Source organism: Ascaphus truei, chromosome 3 (genome assembly GCF_040206685.1).
Source record: "Ascaphus truei isolate aAscTru1 chromosome 3, aAscTru1.hap1, whole genome shotgun sequence".
NCBI lineage: Eukaryota > Metazoa > Chordata > Amphibia > Anura > Ascaphidae > Ascaphus > Ascaphus truei.
In genome coordinates, this window is record NC_134485.1 from 366,179,135 (window position 1) to 366,203,400 (window position 24,266).

At 40.8% G+C, this 24,266-nt stretch overlaps 1 protein-coding gene across 1 annotated transcript in view; it reads right to left on the bottom strand.

The window, feature by feature from the left end:
* Positions 1-24,266, bottom strand: part of RXFP2 (relaxin family peptide receptor 2) — a 211,798-nt gene that overhangs the window by 14,874 nt on the left and 172,658 nt on the right. The window contains exons 14-15 of the mRNA XM_075593187.1: positions 17,530-17,759; positions 3,243-3,653 (exon numbers count right to left, since the gene is read on the bottom strand). Coding sequence (XP_075449302.1) covers positions 3,243-3,653; positions 17,530-17,759 — 641 coding nt within the window. The remainder of the gene's footprint in view (positions 1-3,242; positions 3,654-17,529; positions 17,760-24,266) is intronic.

Genomic DNA, 24,266 nt, shown 5'->3' on the forward strand with positions numbered 1-24,266 from the left:
CACTCGGGAGGCCTATACACCCTCCCCCACTATCCGCCCACCCGTGAGGCCTAACCACCCTCACCCACTACCCACAGGGAGGCCTACCCAACCTGGCTTGGGGACAATACCCCCCCACCCCCGTTAACCACAATAAAAAGGACTATATTTAATAAACAATACATAACCCACACCCTGTGCCCCTCCCCCAAATAGATGATTTATTCTTTTACATACAGGGTTAATACCCCAGGCCCATGGGAGTTCCTGGTGGTCCTGCCAGGTGTCCGCAGGCCCCACAGTGGCCCAGCAAAGGGTTTCACACAGGGTCTGGAGGCCTACGGGTGGTCGCCGGCAGGCGCCGTAGTCCTCCAGGTGGTCTCCGCGGGACACCGTGGGCCCCAAATGGGGTCTCCACAGGTAGGCCCGCAGGTGTCTGGGGGGTCCCGGTCATCCCCACAGGTGTCTGAGGGTCCTCGCGTGGTTCCGACGGAGGTCTGGGGGCCTTCGGGTGGTCCCTACAGGTCCACGGTGCCCCAACAGATGTGAGGCCACGGTTCTTACCCGCAGGTGTCCCCCGTGGACCCGGCAGCCTTGTACCCGTGGGAATTCAGGGGAGACCTCAGGTGGTCTCCAGAAGTCACCGCAGACCTAAGGAACCAACCCTGTATGTAAAAAAAATAAACCTGTCCTATACATTTAAATAAATAAATACCTACCCCCCCCACACACACACACATACAGTACAGTAATGGGCAAAATAACTATTATTCAGATATGGATAATAGATTATTTGTCCATTATTAAACACATTAACTAGCATAATAAAATAAATACAGTTCTACTAACCTCATCAATATGAATTCTCTCCGCCTGCAAGTTCCCTCTGTCCTCCGTAGCCAAAAAAATACATAGCAAATAAATTCTGGTGTCACTTAACCCTGTAATCACCTGATCGGTTAATAACCGCAAAGATAATTAAGGGGATAAGCCACCCTGGCTCGATACCCACCCTTCACCCATTCAATCATGTATGTACCCATTCAATCATGTATGTATGTATGTATGTATGTATGTATGTATATATACACATATATATAAATATATACACACACACATATATATATATATATATATATATATATATTTATATATATATATATACAGACGATTAACCAATATAAAAAGAAATGTTTAAGCATTCAAAAAAACATGCACAAATGAAAATAGCACATCTCCAAATCAATAAATCACATTGCATATCAAAATTAAATTATTAGATAGCCACATTAAAAAACAAAAAAACAAATTCAAAATAAAATAATTATCATCTACCTATCAATATCTAACAAATGTCAATCTCCCAATCGGCAATCAAAACATTGAATTTTACAGTGTATTCATGATGCATATAATCTGTGCATCATGTACACTATGCAAATCAATGTTAAGAATAAAATATTCCAAACAAAATACAATTCAATCCAAACAAGTATACTATTTAAACGAAGCAAGAAAACAGAAAAATATTACCATTAATCAAATCCAAAATAAATTACAATCCTATCCAAATCAATTACACAATAACTTATTTCAATCGTTAAACCAAACCATTCATAAAAAAAGTTACCATCATCCAAAATAGAACTACCAAAAATAATCCACTATTAAAAAGCAAGCCACACCCTGAAATCAAGTACTGCAAAACCCACCAAAAATTACATCTATCTAAATTCAAAATTACATAACACACACATTTATAAGCATTGTAGCAAAATACATTTTAAAAACAGCAAAACAAGCATTTTCAAAACAATCATTTCTTACCCTGTATGTATATATTGATCTAGACATACATACATACATACATACATACATACATACATACATACATACATACATACATACATACATACATACATATACAGTGGCAAGAAATGATAATAAAAAATAAAACTATCACATAAAAAAGATACACCTGTAAAAGTTAAAAAAAAATACATTTCTTTTGTTGACTTACCATTACTTGACCCACTCACCGACTCCTGTAGAACCGCTTACTCTCGAACCAATCCACGCACAGGAACCCATAAAATAAAAAACCATAAAATAATAAACCAAGTCTGTCTTTTTTTTTGTAATCCATTCCGTCACCGTCTTCATCTGTGTTCTTCTGTCTTCTGGGGCTCTTCTTACCTCCTGCTGCCACGCCCTTGTCGTCTTCTTCTTCCAGGAGGTCCGTCCTCCTCGGCATCTTGCTTAAAAATGAGATGACATAGGCTTTTATAGGCCTATGACGTCACATTTTCGTCATATCGTTCCCACGGCCCTGATTGGGCCGTGAAAACCATGTGATTTTTTTGGGGAAAAAAAATTGATGACGTAATTTAAAGGCAATGAAGCCAGCCAATCAGAATGGCTGAGCTTCATTTGCCTTTAAGATGACGTCATCAAAAGAAAGATGGCCGCCCTCACATGGTACGGTAGCTAATCAGAGCGTGGGAACGAAATCCCAACTCTGATTGTCTGAAGTACCATGTGACAGGCTTTGGATGACGTCACATCCTTTTTCCACAAAGCCTCTGTCACATGGTATAGTAGAGCCAATCAGAGTTGAGATTTAGTTCCCATGCTCTGATTGGCTACCGTACCATCTGAGGGCGGCCATCTTTCTTTTGATGACATCATCTTAAAGGCAAATGAAGCACAGCCATTCTGATTGGCTGGCGTCATTTCCTTAATGACGTCATCAAATTATTTTCCAACTAGGATTTCAAAAGAAGATGGGCTTAGGGGGCTTGGGGGGCAATTTAGGAGCATAAATTGAAAGGTGTATGCAATATAAAATAAAACCCCTCCTCCTCTCTTTGACCTGCCTTTCCTAGAAATGGAGTATAGCAAACATAAGTAGATCATTTAACCTTCCTTACACACTGTGGATGTTTTTAAACATACACAGCTCAGCACAGAAAGTGTACCAAGTGCACATGTCCTCGGATCATTTTCTTTTCATACTGGGTGTGTACTGAATACAATTTTTCATGTGGAACAAATACTGTAGGCAACCAAAATAAGACCATAGGGATACATACAAAAAATGACCCCCCCCCCCTCATCCCCCTTGCCCTCTAACCCTGCCTATAAGGAACCCTTTATGCAAAGGCACATCGTGCCACAGGGATCTGCAGACCACAGGTTAAAACCCACGTAATACGTAGTATATTAGAAGTTGGGGCCATATAGAAACATAAAGTAAAACTTACCCAGAAAAATCCCAAGAGAGTATCTTTTACCACCTTCTTCTTCTGTTTGATCCGCATAAAGTGGAAAACATACTCCATTTTTTCCATAGTAATTTCCAAAAAAGTCTTCATTCCAAAATGGAATTATAGCTATAATGAATCCTACTATCCATATTGTTATAAGGATTATTAGTGTCTGACGTTTTCCTGGTCGAAAATTGCTGAATGGAAATACAATGGCTAAGTATTTTTCCAAAGTCAAGTAAGTCAACAGTAGGACAGAGACTTCTGTAGACAGCATAGCAAGAAATCCCAGACTTTTGCATTGTAGGCTTTCCATCCACAGCAGTGCATATTTTTTGTACTGTCCCCGATATTTTACATCAGAGACTCCAATGAAGAAGAGATAGACCCCCATTAGACAATCAGCACCTGTTTTGAAGAAAAATGTATTGTTATGCATGTTTAAAATATGTTTTTCTATGATATTCACAAAATATTTACAAATGCGTTCAGCAATCATTTTCCTTTCACGTCACACCTCATTCCCAATATTTTGGCATTATTTGTATATTATGAACCTAATATAACCTGTATTTGTGGCCTTTATGTAAAGGATATTCTGAAAGCTCAAGCATTTATTATATTTTAGGAGAATATATGGAACAGATCTGTTGTCTGGGACTACAGTGACTACATTTTGCCTTGACAAGCTTTCAGAAGCCCAACTCCTGGCCATATACTGAATATTCAAAATATGTCTTGACATTTTTTGTTTTAAAGTTCCAAAACAGCAGGTGTTTTTTAAAGAAAGAAAAAATAGAGAAAATGTATCTTTTAACTGTTTACTTTTCTATGAATTAATTTGGTGTTGTTTGACACAAGTATAATTCAGCAGTAGAGATGGGCGGACTAGTCCAGAACCCCTTCCTATATTTTAGGGTTTTTTTTAACTAAAATCGGATCACCACACCAAAATCCGCCTGTGGATTGAGTATTCAAAAAATCTGAGCGAATTTCTGAATCTGCCATTTAATGAATCCCTCCTAGATATTTTGTCTATCACGGAAAATCCAACCTGCGGATTATGGATTTTAACAACCCACAACCTCTGCTTTTTTTGTGCATCAGGTCTATCAGTGTGAGCAGAACCAGCTGAAGTGTAACACCGCTGGCTCAGCAGCCTTTTGAACTTTACTCAATGAGTGCTCATACAGCATTTGTACAAAGCACTTTACCTTCTTCTGGAATGGAGAATCATATCTAGTAAGCAGACATCTGCCGTGAGACACTGTCTAGCGCAGGAAGACACTTTACAGTCCATTTATTTGAATAGGCTGTAATGTATTCCAGCACTGAAGGTGCATTATGGCAAAAGACTGCTTAGTAAATCTGCATCTATCTGCATCTGCTTTATTTGCTGTTCTTCGCCATGTTTTTACTTGTGTGTCAGAAAATCGGTGTTTTATTTATCTGACTCAGAAACGCATAGCTCTCAGTACAGATATTACTTTGTGCTTAAAGTCCTTTCAAGGCTACAATCAACAAAATAGATATCCCTGTGAGATATTCTAGTAGACAGTTACAGTAGTGCTACCCCAGCAGCTGGTTTAGCTCACACAGCTAGAGCTGATGCTGAGAGTAATATTGGTTGGTTGTGGGTTTTAGTCCTGTTGAGTCTGACACCAGTCCAGTCATTAGGTGCCTTAGGCTTGTCAACTCAGCATAGTTCTTATGAATAGTCTCGTAAGGAAGTGTTGGATGTGAGATTTAAATAAACTTTGCATAACTATTAGCATATCTCCCAGAGTACCTCAGGTGTGCACCTTTTTCAGCACGCATATCTCTTCCAAATTTATGCTTCTTCTCCTCCTCACAATCCGTCGCTCAGATTTTCAGTGATAAAAAAACCCAGTGAATTTTACTTTTTGAGATTGATCCGTGGAATTCCACGGCTCAAAAGATCTTATCAAGCCGCATCGGATTCAAACTCGGAGAAAAAATTCACCCATCTCTATTAAGCAGCTACCTGAAGGAGGTATTTGGTGTGTAAACAACTGAGACACATTTTTCTATTTTCTGTCAAATACCTCATCTAAATGAAAATCAGTATGTAGCAAATTCACAACAGAAAAGACTATCAAATATAAAAGCCACAAGATCTTGTAAAAAGGAAAACATGCTGCAAGCAATTTCCAAACGTATACATAGACACTGGCACTCCCTTGATTAAAAATGTCATCCTAGTTTTCTATTCTTGCTTCACAAGCGTTGTACACAAATAGTTTTGTAGCACTGTTTCCCCCTGAACACAGAACTACTAATGATGTTTATAAACCTGTTGGCTCGCAGGGCCTGAGCCTCTGCCACAGAGAGCCTGGGGCGATATATTTCTACCAATTGGTGCATCGCCTCCACCTGAGAGGGATCCCAACAGGGTGGGTGGAGCCCCTCACAGGACACAACCACAGTAATACTCACTGGCATAAACAGAACGGTCTTTACTGAACACACATGTATATCACTTATTACTCTTTAAATTCCCAAAGTCAGTCTCTCCCACCCGTGAGGGCGTACCCCCTTCCCACCACCGTGTACCCCCACACCATTTCCAAAGTGCGACCCGTGTCCCGTGGTCAGCGCTGCCACTATGTGTGAGTACTCAGTTGTTGCACGGGTTTAACGATACCAGCCCAGTGCGACGGCACCTGGGCCCTTGAATATCTTCAAAAAGGATCTGCCGACCTTCTGCGCGACGTCCTGGCTTCACCAGCACGAGGATTCGCCAGGGGCGATCCCACCCTGAAGATAGTCTCTCTCTTGGAGTGCAGCGTCCGCTGTGTCCGTAACTCTCACTATGGAACAAAAAAGGGGGCCGGGTCCCTACGCTTGGGCCTGTCCCTGAAGCAACCACAAACTGTAATATGTATCAGGGCCTATCTGGGGCCTAGGGGAATTACTGGCCTAGTGCAGCGGGTCATTGACCCCTGCACAGACACATCTTACCCTTAGCTCTTCCAGGCACGACTCTCTAGCGTGGGCCCAGTGACAGCTTCCTATTTCCCTTCCTAGGAAAATCCTCACACCCTATTGGTCCCTGGCATCAGGTGGTGTGTTCCTAGGGCTCATGGGACTTGTAGTCCCTGCCTAGAGCCCTTGCCTGATTTGCTGGGCTTCGCGCGCTATTCACTGTGCATGCACGACTTGCCTGAGTGCCCCCGTCATCCTAATCTCTCTGCGCATGCTTGCGCAATCTAAAATGGCGGCCCCCGCTAGACGGGTGCGCTGCGAGCTCCCGCGACTGGCTGGCCACTTCATCACGCCCCCCCTCCTTGCGGCCAGCTGGTGGGTCCGTCATTGACTCCAACGTCACCCGCGACTTCCGCCAGGTAAGGGGGGAAGGGGGGTAAAGGAAAACCCAAGGGGACCAGGGCTATAGTTTATTGGTGAAAAGGGTATATGTTTTATTTCAAGGAAGCTCATACTGTGGAAGATTCATGCTTGCCAAGGAAGGCTCATACTGTACATAATGGGTTTACAAACTGGCAATGCATCGTCAAATGACACTGCGGGATCACATGACATCACATGACCCTGCGGTGTAATTTGACGCTACAGACGAGGTAAGGAGGGCGTGAGCAGTGTGGGAGAGTAGGCAGGGGGACGCAAGGCAAAAAGTTTGCGCACCCCTGCTGTACATAACTTTATTAAGTCTCGAGCTTAACCTGAGGATTGATAATGCTTGAACTAAAGACTAATGCCTAAGTTAGGCAAGACCCACACAAGACCATAGTTAACTAATGGTAGGCATACATTTAATTGGTTTAAACTACATATTTGATCTATTTGGTCAATTTGGTCCTACAGAGAACTGCACCTTTACAAAAGGTTATATATTAAACTTGATAGCTCATAACATAAAACAGTACATTCTGCATATCTGAGGCATTATGATGTCCATAGGCATGCAAGTTTTTAGATGAAAAATGAAAAGCTCATTAAGGTGTTACTGCAAGCTGCACCAAAAGTGTTCAGCAAATTTTAAATGACATCTGGTCTGATATATTCGGTGTCATAATTTAATTGCACAGGTAAAATTAATACTCATGGCAAAATACTTAATAATAGAAAGTTCACTAAATGGTTGCAGAATACTGTATTTTGGGTCTGAACTGTATACCAAGATCTGCTTAATATTGTACAGTGGCAACCAACATTATTCTAACTCGGCTAGCTCCGCGAATTTCAGAATATCCCGGTGATGTGCGGTTTTGTGTCGTTTTCACCCGGAGTGTATTGCGTTATTTTCGCGCTGTGATTTAAGCATTTTATTCCCGCTGGCTGCAATACTGCAATGCCATGTAAAAACGCATGGGGGTGTTTGCGAGCTGTTGTCTTTGAAGTCTAATACCTTCGTGGTTCAACCTACAGTACACAGTCTGTGCGTGCGCGTGCAGTAATAGTAAAATTGCATATTTAATTTATTTTAAAGTACAGTACTGTACATGCTCGGACCCTGTTGGGGTGAAGTGAGGGGGTTCCTAACATCTGGGGGCAAAATGAATTTTAATTCTATGTTGAGTACTGTATTGTTGCCGTATTATTTTGGTGGGGCTGGCTGGGTACTTCTTTAGGGGGCTGACCATTACTGTACATTAAAACTTTTCTTTTTGTTTTTCCTCAGAAAAGAAAACGGCTAATGGGGGGATTTCAATGGATAATATTGTACTGTATGCTGATGTTTTCCGGCCGTACAGTATACTGTGTAATAAACCCGAATAAATAAAACTATGCATTTATTCTACATGTTCAGTATCGTTTCATTATGTGTCTTCTACAGTATACTGTACAGTGGTATACAGTGCCTAACATCTATGGGCAAAAATAATTTTATTTCTAGGTGCCCTAGAACAGAAGTTCTCACGCCAATTGCCCGTATACTTGACTGAGGCCCTAAGTAGTTCCCACGCCAATTGCACGAATATAATGTAAAATAATCTGTTCTGTGGGTCTGAGCGGGTTGAAATTCGCCTGGTCCTCATGCGGGAGGACCCTTGCCATAGTGGCAAAATATCAGCCTTGCACGACCCCCGGAACCGGAGATACCAAAAGACAGTTTAAAAGCACATTACCAAAGTGGCTTTTTTTCTGCCATGCAAGTCAATGGCAGAAACCTAAACTTTAACATTACCCTGACTCCATTCTGTTGCCACGAGAGGGTCGCAATTTGCCATGCAATCCTGCCGCAACTAGGACTACATGGTGACCGAATCTGAGCCCTCTAGGTCGAACAGAAACGGAGTTGTGGGTTCCAGGTTTCTGCTCTTTCTGACTTAGCCGGTTCAAAGCTTTCTCCGCCATTATGATCAATGTAGGACCCTCCTTGCCGGCGTGACCCTTTCTCGCCGCCATTACTGCTCGGACCCTGTTGGGGTCAAGTGAGGGGGTTCCTAACATCTAGGGGCAAAATATATATATACAGAAGTTCCCACGCCAATTGACCTAGTTCCCACGCCAATTGCGCGCTCATTGCTCTTTTTTTACAATGTTGCCGATCTTGCGGCTTTGCGGTCAGGCAGTAAAAAAACAGTGCAGCAAGCCTCTACATTTGTTACACTGTCAAAGGAGCAAATAGAAACAGTGTGAGGCAATTCAACATGTTCTTTTATTGGTGGAGTCAGTACAAAAACATTTATTTACAAATGCTGTACAATGTTGAAACATTTAAAGTGCACAGCAATTCTAACCATCAACACACAATAATACATACTGCAGCCTTTTTTAAATTCTTCTGCCACAAAACATTTTTGGTGCATGGGGCAAAGGGAGTTAAAGTGACTTGCTTTTTATGTACTGTATTTGGGGGTTGTCTTTGGGGGTTTATTCATCAAATTATTATGATGAACTGCCTTTTGAAATTACAGTGCTGTTAACTATTTCAGCCACACACCTCCAGAGTTTTTAATCCCTCCCTAGTCAAGCGTCAATCGGCTGAGTCACCCTATCCTACCAACCCCCTCTCTCCACTGGGTCGTTAACCTTCTGCATATTGCCATTGTGTTCTTAATCCGCCCATAGCCAAACTACAAACACTCAGTACGCCTGCGTCTAATCACACCATCCCCCTCCCCCAACCCTTAGAGGCCTGTTGTTTTAACGGTAACGCTTTGGAAAATCCCCTCTCGAATTTGAAATGTAAATCTGATGTGCACAGCACTGTGAGAATTGAGAGTAAACTGATACTGTATTTCATCAGGGTGTGAAAACATTTGTCAGTCAGTATGGTTTACAGTCACATGTTTTAAATACAATACAGTACATTCTTTAATATCTTTAAAATAAAAATATATAAATACTGTATATAAGTATAATGTAACATAATCCGTTCTGTGGGTCTGAGCGGGTTGAATCGGAGAAACATTTACAAAACATTCTTATTCATTGGTGCACTGTAGGGGTGGCTGTCAATGATTATGATTCGCAGGAAAGTGAATAAATATTTATTTTATTTTAACAGGAACCAAAAAATACAAATATAAAAATAATCAGGAATAATACATAACGCAGTCTTTATTAAGTTCTTTTGGCAGCTTGAAATTGGATAACCATTTGGAAAACATTTGTAAAACATGGGGAAACATGAGTAATGCACATTTATAAGAATATTATTTAATACTATATACAGTACAGTACTGTAATGTACTGTATAATATACTGTATATACTATATACTGTATAGTAAAATTATTTTTTCCGTCTTTATCTTTTCCTCATTCTGTCTGCAGTACAGTAGTTCATTGAGAGAGGAGAGGTTTTGTGTACATCATTACTGCTGTTTATATACTGTACATTTGACTGTACAAGCAGATTTGACTGGACACAACGCCCCCATCTCCCCCTAGGCCACCCTTTTTCCTGGAACGACAAGAAAACCAAAAATTAGTGCAGTTACTGTACTGTACTGTATGTGCGTACTGTACTGTATTATGGCAGAACTACTGTAGGTGGCTGGTGCATCTTTCTCTGGAAAGAAAAAAATGGAGCAGTTAGTAGGCAGTTACTGTAGTACTGTCAAACTAGTCTATGTATACTGTACTGGAACTACTGTATACTCTGACTACTGTTAAATTCTATGTACTGTAACCTGATGGCTGGTGCTGCTCTCTCTGTAAAGAAAAAACTAACTACTGTATACTCTTACTATCTGGAAAGAAAAAAATCTGTGCCATACTTACCTGTATCATACTGTACTTACAATACTACAGCACAGTACTACTTTCCTGATGCTTGCCCATTACGCGCGATGACAATGGGCAACACAGTGGCAATATGGTCTATATATTTATTGCAGCGTTCCACGGTGAGTACATTGTTCCAAAAACTCATTATGCCTTTCAACAACTCGTCCTTTTTGGAGGGTTTCGCCACTTTCCGGATATGGTCCTTCAGCTGATGCCAGACCATTTCGATCGGATTGAAGTCTGGCGACCTGTCATTGGAAAGAAAGGACAATTGGTTTAAGAGCTAAAAACAGTGGGGAACAAAAATGGGACACGGTCTACTGCACTTACTCCGCTGGCGTCTTCACCCAGTTGATGCCGCGCTCAAGGATATGCGCCATTGACGCGGTGTGCTTGGGATTGTTGTCCTGGTAGAAGCAGTGACCATTGGGGAAGTCGCGTGTGATGTATTGCACTATCTCGGGCACAATGTTGTCTTGGAAGAAAGCTTTATTCATGATTCCTATAGCAAGAAAAGAAAAGTGCTCAAAAAACTGCACAATAGTACAGTACAGTGCATACGATAAGGCAACACTAGTCAAGTACAGTGCATTAGGCGACATTATATTTGATACATTTTACCTTCAAAGATGACAATGCATCCCGGTCCACGCCTAGAGATTGCACCCCACACATGCAGCTTCACAGGGTGTTTTGGCCGCGGCTTCAAAGATATGCAGCCTTTTTTGTGGAACGCAAATCTTGCAAATCTCTCCAGCGACAAAGTAGACTCATCAGTGAAGATGCAATCCTGGAAAGTCTCCCCGCTGTCGATCCATGCCTGGGCCTGGAGAACTCTTTTGATTTTGTTTGCGTCCCGTATCATGGGGTACACTCTGTAATGACAAGGAATAATTTTTTTTGCGGCACAGTGCAGTACAGTTTGCGAAACAACACTTTTACCTCCTGTACTGTCCAGTACTAACCTCACACATCCATATTTCCATCCAATGCTGCGTATCATCTTCTTAATGCTGGTCTCGGATACAGTCAGATTGTGCTTTTCCTGCAGAGTGTTTTTAACCCTTAATGACTCCTCTCATCATTCTTCTCACTTATTTTGTCCACCAGAAGAGTTGTCTCCCTACAATATAAAGAAATTATATTGTTTAATTAATATGCAGCAATATAAAATATATATAAATGTAATGTTGTAATATACAGTATATATAAATAGACATAATATATATACTGTTGTACTATAAATATAAATATACAAAATAAATATACTGTTGTAATATAAATATAAATATACATCCTATATATACCGTTGTAAGATTAATTGAAATATATAAAAAATGTATACTGCTGTACTATAAATATAAATAGACAAAATATATATACTGTTGTACTATAAATATAAATATACAAAATAAATATACTGTTGTAATATAAATATAAATATATATCCTATATATACCGTTGTAAGATTAATTGAAATATACAAAAATGTATATTGCTGTACTATAAATATAAATAGACAAAATATATATACTGTTGTACTATAAATATAAATATACAAAATAAATATACTGTTGTAATATAAATATACATCCTATATATACCGTTGTAAGATTAATTGAAATATACAAAAAATGTATACTGCTGTACTATAAATATAAATAGACAAAATATATATACTGTTGTACTATAAATATAAATATACAAAATAAATATACTGTTGTAATATAAATATAAATATACATCCTATATATACTGTTGTAAGATTAATTGAAATATACAAAAAATGTATACTGCTGTACTATAAATATAAATAGACAAAATATATATACTGTTGTACTATAAATATAAATATACAAAATAAATATACTGTTGTAATATAAATATAAATATATATCCTATATATACCGTTGTAAGATTAATTGAAATATACAAAAATGTATATTGCTGTACTATAAATATAAATAGACAAAATATATATACTGTTGTACTATAAATATAAATATACAAAATAAATATACTGTTGTAATATAAATATACATCCTATATATACCGTTGTAAGATTAATTGAAATATACAAAAAATGTATACTGCTGTACTATAAATATAAATAGACAAAATATATATACTGTTGTACTATAAATATAAATATACAAAATAAATATACTGTTGTAATATAAATATAAATATACATCCTATATATACTGTTGTAAGATTAATTGAAATATACAAAAAATGTATACTGCTGTACTATAAATATAAATAGACAAAATATATATATACTGTTGTACTATAAATATAAATATACAAAATAAATATACTGTTGTAATATAAATATAAATATACATCCTATATATACCGTGTATACTGCTGCACTATAAATATAAATAGACAAACTACTGTATGTTGTAATATAAATCAACAGAAATAACAACAGTATTACAGTAGATACAGAACTGTACTGTAAATGTACAGTGCAGTTTTCTATATTTTTTTTGATAAGTTTTATAAATATACTTACGCGTTAGTTACCCTTGGTGCCCTTTTGAGGTCTCTGTTTTTTCCGTATGCATGATAGCACACGGTGCTTGATGGCACAACGAGGTCAGAAGTAGCTAACCAGCTTTGGATAGCAGCAATTCGGTGTCCGCTCCTGTACATGTCCTTAATTTGCATGCTGAGATCCTTTGAAATCTTTTTAACAGGCATTGCTGTGAGTAGAAAGAAATAGAAACACAAGAATGTATATTCGAAGTTTAGTAAATGTGTATTCTATGTGCAGTCAATACACAAAATGGATGGTGTATTTATACGGTAATGACTCATATTAGAGTACGCCCACTTTCAACACCTGTACCTGGTCGCCATGCATAAAAGGTCACACACTTTGCATAGCCCACCACTCCATGATCTTTATCTGAACTTGCCCTTGTCCAGATACTGTACTGCATTGTGCCACCTGCTTCCATGGAGCATCCCCGTTTCTATGGACGCAAGAACCCACTCACCTCTGCCGTGCCTGTCATGCTGAAAAAGCGAAAGGCGGTTGCCGTTTCCACGCCAAGGGCAAAGCGACAGGCTAAGGCCAATAAAGAAAACCTTCTGCTGACCCCAAAGGTTAAGGGTTTTCTTAGACGTAAGCCTCATTATGTGAAGAAGATATACGGTGATGTACTCTCGACACAAAACGAATGGCAGCCAACCCATCGAATCCGCAGACCACTTCCTCCCATATGCTTCGACGACTCTGCTGTAGCTGTCCCGGAAATCTTCATCCCGTCTTCTCCACCCCCATCTTCTAAAGTTCCATCTGACGACGCTGCCGCCTCTGAAATCCACGGGTCACATTCTCCTTTGCTCTTAGACGACTCTGCTTCTCGCCCGGAAATCCAAAGGTCACCTTCTCCATCCCTCTTCGACGACGCTGCCGCTTCTCCTCTACCGGGTATCCACAGGTCACCTCCTCCACTCTCCATCGATGCCGCTTCTGTCCATGGAACCCCCATCTCATCCTCCGTTGCACCCATCCCCCCAGATGTCCAGACGCCATGCACAAGAAGCAGCTCGTTAGACCGGATGCTGAATTGGATAAGTGTGGATAGTACAGCAGAATTCTATTGTGCTGGCAAAGATAGATCTGCTTCTGGAGACCATGCTAAATGTGGAGCAAGGAATGCTACAAATGGAGCAACGGATGGATCAACGGATGGAGAAGATAGAGGCTGACATTGCGGGCATACATTATTTGCTCGGTGCTAATGCCCCTGTTTCCCCGATGCCGGAGCAGGGGGGTGACATGGATGGGATGAATGGGACCTTCGACCCCCTTCCATCACCAAGCGCCCCCCTCCACCAGAAGATGTAGTGTACATGTATGCCGTTGAGGAGGACATGACAACCCCGTCAAGACCACTCCAGGAGACAACACGGCGACCACGACCGGAGGAAAGCTTCCTCCCAGACAACCTACCATCGCCCGTCGCCACAAGCACACCCGTTCCCAAAAGACCTACACCCGCTCGCATCGAAACAGTGGCCGACATCACCCTGTGCGATCTGCCACCGGGGCTCAGGGAGAAGTATAGAGTGCTGGTGTACCCCACAAGTATGCCTTGATCATTTTTAAGCACCATGTTCCCTACACGTTGTACTGCGAGTGGGTGTTCAAAGTGAACTACGAAGGAAATCGCGTTAAAAAGGCGCTTCCTGTCAATTTAAGGAAAAACATTGTGGAAGAAATGCAGCGCTTTTATGCAGTTGCAGATCCTGTAATGAAAGGCGTTAGAGACTGCATTAATGGCGTTTTGCGCCATGCAAGGAATCGACCATGGATGGACAACGTGGAGGACTTTCAGTGAGACCATACTGTTGTGCTGAACTGTATTGTACTGTACATGTTTTGCCCTACAGTACCTGCTGTACTTAAACAAAGGAGATGTTGTTGTGTGTTTTTTTACACAGGACATGCACAACTCCAGTCCCTGAGGGCCGCAAACAGGCACGGATTTAAATGTTGCCCTGAAAACCTGCCCTGTTTGCTGCCCTCTAGGACTGGTGCAGGTCTGACTGACAGTGTTGCGCACCATCCCACTGTACTGTACTGTATACAGTACTGGGTTTCTTTAATAAAGGAGATGTTACTTAAAATGCTTCAACATTGTACTGTATTTGTAAATAAATGTTTTTGAACTGACTGCACCAATAAAAGAACATGTTGATTTGTTTTACTGTATTGTGCATTGTTTCCATTTGCTCCTTTGATAGTACTGTATAACAAAATACAGAGTAACAAATGTCGAGGCTTGCTGCACTGTTTTTTTACTGCCTGGTCACACAATTGGCGTGGGAACTAGGGCAATTGGTGTGGGAACTAGGTCAATTGGCATGGGAACTTCTGTTCTAGGGCATCTAGAAATAAAATTTTGCCCTAGATGTTAGGAACCCCCTCACTTGACCCCAACAGGGTCCGAGCAGTAATGGTGGCGAGAAAGGGTCATGCCGGCGAGGAGGGTCCTACCATTGAGCGTAATGGCAGAGAAAGCTTTGAACCGGCTAAGTCAGAATGAGCAGAAACCTGGAACCCACAACTCCATTTCTGTTCGACCTAGAGGGCTTAGATTCGGTCACCATGTAGTCCTAGTTGCGGCAGGATTGAATGGCAAATTGCGACCCTCTCGTGACAACAGAATGGAGTCAGGGTAATGTTAAAGTTTAGGTTTCTGCCATTGACTTGCATGGCAGAAAAAAAGCCACTTTGGTAATGTGCTTTTAAACTGTCTTTTGGTATCTCCGGTTCCGGGGGTCGTGCAAGGCTGATATTTTGCCACTGTGGCAAGGGTCCTTCCGCATGAGGACCAGGCGAATTTCAACCCGCTCAGACCCACAGAACAGATTATTTTACATTATATTCGCGCAATTGGCGTGGGAACTACTTAGGGCCTCGGTCAAGTTCACGGGCAATTGGCGTGGGAACTTCTGTTCTAGGGCACCTAGAAATAAAATTATTTTTGCCCATAGATGTTAGGCACTGTATACCACTGTACAGTATACTGTAGAAGACACATAATGAAACGATACTGAACATGTAGAATAAATGCATAGTTTTATTTATTCGGGTTTATTACACAGTATACTGTACGGCCGGAAAACATCAGCATACAGTACAATATTATCCATTGAAATCCCCCCATTAGCCGTTTTCTTTTCTGAGGAAAAACAAAAAGAAAAGTTTTAATGTACAGTAATGGTCAGCCCCCTAAAGAAGTACCCAGCCAGCCCCACCAAAATAATACGGCAACAATACAGTACTCACCATAGAATTTCCCATTCAGCTGGCGCAGGCGCCGGTCCACTGCCAGTCCAGCTTTCTTCATCATCCACGTCGATAGTTTGCAGTGGGACTAGTCCACCTGTAGGCTGGAAATCGCTTAGGTACATGCAAGCTTCATCAAAACTGCACGCGAAATCCGACTCAGGCTCAGGCTCAGGGTTGTCACTGACAGTGGGACCATCATTGGAAGCCTGTGCTGGTGCTGGTGCATTGCTTGGCAGCGTCTGTCGCTTCTTAGTTGGTTTTAACATGACCCTTTGCCTTTTGCCGCCTCCATGATCATAGATACGGGAAAAATCCGGTGACACACACCAATACCCTCCAACAAATTGGGGCTCAATACGGTGAAAACAGGGGTCGCTACATAACCTTTTCCTTACTGCACGCTTCCACGTATGAGGAGTTGGCGAAAATTTGTAAAAGTCATAGTTTTCGATAAAATACTGATAAATTTGAGCAACTGTTGCCATCTTATCATCTGTTGCATTAATCCCGGCCCATATCAAATACGCATAACTTCTGTCGGGTTTTTGGAAAGCAGGCTGCACTTGAACACTCATGGTGGGTCTCTGGAGAATAGTGTAACAGAAACTGAAACTGGTCTTTGTCTTTCTTAAATATGAAAAGCCTAAATTGATACATTTTTGCAACTCTTCCTTCAGTCTCAAGGCCAAGGCCAAGTTACAATAGCACACTGTGGTACAGTATCTTTTTAAAACGAAACACCTGCAAGCCGACACATTACTGATTCGGCGCATTACAATTCATGAATTTCTGCCATCTGGCGGACACTTGAAGCATTGCAGCCTATTAAAATCCGAACCATTATCAATAAACGCATCAGCCGGGCATGACCCGTGGCTGGGAATGCAAGGTGAACGCGGCATGCGCCAGGTGAACAGCGTCGCATTCTAGGAACCAGCCAGGGACAAACCGGTGATTTGTTAGAATAAAAGCTGCCGCAACAGTAGCTTCGCACTGACACTTTGATTTCAGGATATCAAGTTTCATTTTCCATTGCTGCAAAAAATATTAGTTTGAAATAAGTAGAAAATGAAAACGTATAACTATAAACCACAGATATCAGTTAACTTATTTCTGTGAAGCAAATCAAATCTTTATTGAATTTCTAAGAATGATGTAGTCCTTTTTCCAGTAGTGTATGCAATAAAGGGAACGTTATCCAAATGAATGTAAGACATATATTGTTGGAATGATACATTAATATAACTACTTACAGCATAAAATCTTTATTGACATGGTGTGTGTCTTATTCTCCGACTGAATTAATGACCTCATTCCGATAACAAAGATGTTTCCAAAGCAGGTAACACAAGCTATGACCCAGACAAAAACTCGAAGTACGTTGCTTGCGAGAAGGTTCTCAAAGGATGATAGCCCATCTGTTAATGGTGTGCATACCCGCACATGAGGTGCATAGGAACAATATCGGAACTTTTTAAAATATCTAGAGATAACAAAAGACAAAGTTTTATATTATTAGGAAACCCAAAATAGAGTTTCAAACAGATTTCATTATTTTTTGTGTGAAAATCAACCAATATTAAGTAGAAACATAAAACATTTTATAAACCCATCTTATATATTTTCTATATTATATGTATATACATATATATATATATATATATACATACATATATAGAAATATATATATATATATATATATATATATATATATATATATATTATATATCTACAATATATATAAATATATATATATATATATATCTAGAATATATATAAATATTCTATATATATATAAATATATATATATATATATATATATAGAATATATATAAATATATAAATATATAAATATATATATATATATATATATATATATATGTATATATTATAAATCTATAATATATATATACACACACACACACAAAGATGAAGTCCGCAGCACACTCAATAGAAAAAGGATTATTTAATCTCAATAAATCATCAGGCAACCACGAAAACACCAGTAGTATTTTTTTGGTATTTGAATACTGAACTACAGTATAAGCAATATCCTATAGGTACTGTAAATGTAAGTTGTTTTTACAGCAGGGGCAAAATAACAAATACTATACCAGAAGGTCAGTTTTATTTATAAAAAATAAAAAAAATAATTTCAAAGGAAAATTAAAAAAAAAGTTAAAACTGTAAACACTGAGTATACGAATCCCATAACCCGTTCTAATAAGGCGATTTGGCTTTCCTTAGCATTACTATTATTTTACGCTTCCAAGGCTCATAGGATAACTACTTTAAAAAAACAGAATCCCCAAAAATGTGCTATTAACTGACAAACAATATTTGTTTGGTGCAGAGCCTGATGGGGATTAAAGGAGAGAGATACCAAAACAAGCTAACGTAATGGTGATATCATGTCTATATGACTTGTGTCTGCTCACTTCACTTTGACCTCACTTCTGCTTCACCAATCACCACTTTTTTTCAGCTAAAAAGAGAAACATTTAAAAGAGAGAGACAAGAGCGATCTATTACAATAAAACATCAGTAGTAGACAATGTGGCTCCCATTACTTTTTTCTGTGTTCATATTTTTAATCACTATAACCTCCCATTCCCTCACAACATTCCTGAGATTAAAATATTAATTGATTGTGCACCCTACAAATAAGGAATGAGGAGTGAACTTTTACCTGGACGTATGAATGGGTTAGGCCTGGAAAAAGGTCTGAGTTTATTAAAAATAGAGAAGGAGGAGAGGGTGGTGGTCACTGATGATGAAACAAACTAAGGTTAAGACTGCTACTTAAAGAAATTGTGGGAGGTGCCAAAAGCCTTCTCCCACAATTACAGGCTTAGCCATTACAATTGTGTGTGAACCCTATAATCAAGGAATGAGCAGTGAACTGGTTAGGTAGATGAAAACAAACGGCGCAACTGCGCATGTCTGAAGAAATGAAGCTCCCGGATGTTTCTTCTGAAAAAACTTTATTCAACACACACAAGGGCTACACCGCAATCTCCCCCTCTACGCGTTTCACCCTAACAGATAGGGCTTCGTCTCGGAGTGGGGAGAAGCGGTGACTGCCTGCTTAAGTACACTCAAAAGCCCGCGAAAATCAAATAAAAATTTAACCTGTTCAGTACCTTTGCCTGTTTATGTGTTAATTTCCTATGTCATGCTGGTACATTACAACAATAAATGTGGTCTGTATCAGACATATATACATACACATAGGATATAGTGTATATGTGTATGTATATATGTCTGATACAGACCACATTTATTGTTGTAATGTACCAGCATGACATAGGAAATTAACACATAAACAGGCAAAGGTACTGAACAGGTTAAATTTTAATTTGATTTTCGCGGGCTTTTGAGTGTACTTAAGCAGGCAGTCACCGCTTCTCCCCACTCCGAGATGAAGCCCTATCTGTAAGGGTGAAACGCGTAGAGGGGGAGATTGCGGTGTAGCCCTTGTGTGTGTTGAATAAAGTTTTTTCAGAAGAAACATCCGGGAGCTTCATTTCTTCAGACATGCGCAGTTGCGCCGTTTCTTTTCATCTACCTGGACTTCACTGACGGCGGCACGCAGGAGCTGGGGAGGAGAGCGGGTCCCAGACCAACAATGCAGGAGGGGTAAGAGGACATCCCCCTGCACGGGTCAACTCAGTGGCCACGCATAGCTCCCTCCCATATAGCTACAGTGTCTGGAGACACCCTAAGGGTGCGTTTGCTTACCTACACGGAAGCGCATGACAGTGTCACTATAAAGTGAACTGGTTAGGCCTAAAAGATGGAAAAATAGGGGATTAAAACCTCTGGACTCTTGAAGAGCAATCTTTTAGCACTGAGGAGAGAAAAGAAACCAAATGTGGTGGAAAACCTATGGGAATTCAAGGCTGAAAAGATTACCCGCCTCCTGAGCATTATGAGGTGACATGTAAAAGCAAATTCAATTTCTGATATTCAAAACAGGAAGGAAACATCTGCCAAGATTCTTGATTATACGAAGTGAGCCTTTATTTCAGGAGGCCAATATACAGTAGATGCACCAATTCTGAAATGAATGGCCTAAAAAAAAGGATTAAGACCTAAACAGAGAAGTTTTCTTATAAAGGAAACAAATATTTGAGTTGTTGGAGGCTGATAATCGATGGGAATGAGAGGACTGTCTGGGTTATGCTGACCAAGATGAGTGTTGCATAAGTTTGACTAGACGCCATAGAACCTACATTGGATAGTAGGGAGTAGCAATCCTTTTGATAAGTGATCCTTTTTTGAGTCAGTGAGCGGACTAAGTAGTGTAGCATCCGGTGTATATCAGAAAGATAGATAGCAACTATTGTTCCCGGTTTATTCCAAATTATGAGAGTACTATATGACTGCCCCACTTAGGAAACTCACAAAGAAAAATGCTCAGTTTTTATGGACATCTTCACAATCACAAGCATTTCATGACATCAAATGTTGTCTAAAGCAGGGGTGCGCAAACTTTTTTCTTTGCACCCCCCTGCCTGCTCTACCTCCCCTTACCTTCTCTGCGGCATTGGTAGCGTCATTTAACATCATAACGTCATGTCGAGTTGCCATTTGATCCTGTTGCGTCATTTACTTGATGCCATGTTGTCATGGCGAGGCTTCACCAGAAGCTGCCGGAGAGCAGGTAAAAGGCATACAGAGGTCTTGTGCGCTCCCCTGGCATTTCATTTAAATGTTATGGGGAAGAACACAGGGCCTCTGTAAGTACCACGCCCCCCAGTTTGCGCACCCCTTTTCTAAAGGACAGTGTAACAATGTCTTATTACAATTCATCTGGAAAATAGAACTCATGGGTGCTAGTCCTGTAAGATTAGGAGTAGAGATGAGGAGGAGTTAAATTCAGTAGTGTTTCCAATTGTATATCTCCTCAAACCTCCCTCCAAATAACGTAGGGAGAGACACTTGTGCTAAAAAATTAGCACACCTGACATACCCTCAAAGATATGCTAATAACTAAGCAAAGTATATTTAAATGAGCTTTTGCAGTCTCTCGAAGGACTCAATTGTATTAATGATAGGGTAAAACTATTTAATTGGTTATCACAAGGGGATTGATGCCTTTGGTCAAAGCAGACAAGTACATTATTTGCATTGTCATTACAATGTAACTTCCTCTATCTCTGCTGCATCTCTTCCTTGTTCTGTTCCTCAGTTTGTGGTTGCTATTTGAATTGAAACTACTTTGCCCGCACCTACCACACGAGAAAATTTCCCTGGCAGTAAATAGACTTCCTGGTGACAGAAGTGATGTCACTGCTGCCAGAAGATGCCATCAGCAACTTCAGTGTTGCCGGCTTGCAACAGCAGCAGTCAGCGGAGAGGAGGAAGGCATCGCTGGATTCCGCAGAGGCCTCCCGCACACAGAGCGTATACGCAGAGACGTTCGGCGCACATGCGCAGAGACATCCCTCGCTCGATGCACATGGCGCACATGCACGGAGGACTCCACAGCAGCAGCATAGGGGGATGCATACACACACACACACATAGAGAGACAGAGAGACACACACACAGACACACACAGAGACACACACACACACACACACACACACACACACACACACACACACACACACACACACACACACACACACACACACACACACACACACACACACACAGACACACACACACAGAGACACACAGACACACACATAGACACACACACAGAGACATACTGTAGGCGGACGCTCACAGAGGTATGCAAGGGAGACTGATTATAGTGAAATTAAATAAGCCTTTTATTGCGCCTGTTTCCTTAACATCAGGAAACCATCCAAACAAGGGGTAAACAAAGCTTCTATTTACTTGGGAGTATTTCTAGTGAAATACTATGCAGTTCACAACTCCCTTAGATAAGCATGTCTCCCAGCCCCAAACATATAGCATGAATTAAGCAGATATAAGAAGTCTCATAAATGAAAGTCTTATCTGTTCCTTGTGGTTTGGAGGGAAAATCGTCTTTGTCCCTGGTTCAGCTCCCTTTTCCTCAGGGTGTGTCAGCATTCAGGTTTTGAAGTTTCCCATGTGTCTTGAAAGCAGCTCTGCTGTTTCTTCTGGCAGGGCTCAAGACTGTTTGTCTCCAAGTTCAGCTCAGGTGTGAGCTAAGGAGTCTCACTTCCTGTCTCAAAAGACAGGCTTTTCTAAGCCATCTAATCAGGCAGGTAGTGTTTGTTAATTGACTACCAGCAGTTAACCACCACACTGCTGGATTAGAGGCACATTTCCTGAACCGGGATAACTCCCCTGTTACATACCTTCCCTGTTTGTGGGAAGCTCGGGCTTGCCACGGCCAAAGCCCATCCTTCCACTCTCATTATAGATATCTCTGTGACTTGAATGAGAGTGGATGGAGGAAGAGAACCCTCAGTCCTGCTGGGATTGGAGCCCTTTCTCCAGTTTATTCGTGTCTTCTCCTTAAGGTGCTTGAGATCAGCACTCCTCAGTCGCTCGTGGAGGACTTTTTCTAAGTATAGTCTTTTTGCTACGCGGTCATGAGATTTCCCTCGCGTCGGGTGCTCGTCTTATTGTAGGCATACTGTATGGCAGTAGTTGCAGAGCGTTTCAAAACAGCCCTTTGAGTTTTCCGCTCTTGAAGCTGTCTCTCTGCCCTTTTCCCACTCAATGGGGTTGCTAGTTGAGCCTCTTTGGGGTTAAGTTACAATTCCACACCCACTTCCAGAGAATGTCCCATCTTTTCAGCTTCATCAGCTAAGGATTCTTCTGGTTTTGATTCAGCACGTGTACCTTCTTTTGTTGCCTGTTGGGTGGCTGAAGGTTTTGCTAGTGCTTGTTTAGGTGGTTCAAATTTTGCAATCTTGTCTCTCAGATGATCGGTATTCCCAGCTCCCACTGTACCCTTGTATTCATGGGTTTTTGAGGCTGTGGGATACTGACACTTAGTCAGGGTCCATACTTGTCCTTGTAGGACTGTAATATCATCCGCGAGAGATCCCTGTTTTTTGAGTGCGTCTTGCAAGTCTCTTTTCAGGGAATTTATCTGCATGCTTTGCTTTCTCTGAGCTTGCTTCCACATTTTTATTGCATTGTGAAGCACTATGAACTTCTTTGCTTGGGCCACAGTTACTTGTTTCAGTTTCTGGACCTTCTTGTGCTCCCTTTTGTGCCGCGTCACTTGGGTTCTAAGCTTGGCCTTTAGCGTTGCTTTGGTGATGCTCAGGGTAGCCTTCTGTTTCTCACGCTGCTTTGCGGGGACATACTGGGTAATCAGACGTTCCTGCAGCACTTGAATTTCTTTAAAAGCCTGCAGATTGTCTTCCGGCAGAGTTCGCTGCTTCACCTCGGCCTTCTCGAAGTGCGTACGCAGACCTTGCAGTTGGTTCTGCAGTCGGTGCTCTGCTTCAAACTTTTCACCTTCCAAAAGTCTATTTATTTCTTTAAGCTCGTGCAGCTTTTCATTTTTTTCCTTGACGTCGTTTGTCAAATTAAAATTTTCTTCTTTGAGTTTTAAGTTTTTTATTTGTAATCTTAAATTTTCTCCTTTTTCAGTCTGTGTACTATTCAGGGCCTCCTTGCAGTCCTCCTTCCATTTACGCACATCTGCTTTGAGAATGACAGTCTCCTGGCATGAGACTTCCTTCTCTAGGTTGAGGGTCTGAAGCTCCTTCTGGGAGACTTGGAGATCTGTATTAAGATTGACAATTGTTTCTTTAGAAATGTCCAGCTCCTCAGTGAGACTGTGTAGTTCCTTTCTGGAAACTTCCAGATCTGTGTGGCAGCTGTTGGTCTCATGATGTACGGCATCCAGTGCTCTGCGGAGTATCTGAACCTCTTTCTGAGATACGTCCACCTCTGTCCGGACATTGTTGAGCTCCTGTTGTGAGGCATTCAGCTCTACGCCAAGAGTGTGAACCTCTTTCTGAAAGACTGTCATCTGCTTTAGTGTCTCCTCATACTTCCGCTTCAGCTTAGTCATCATTTTATCAGA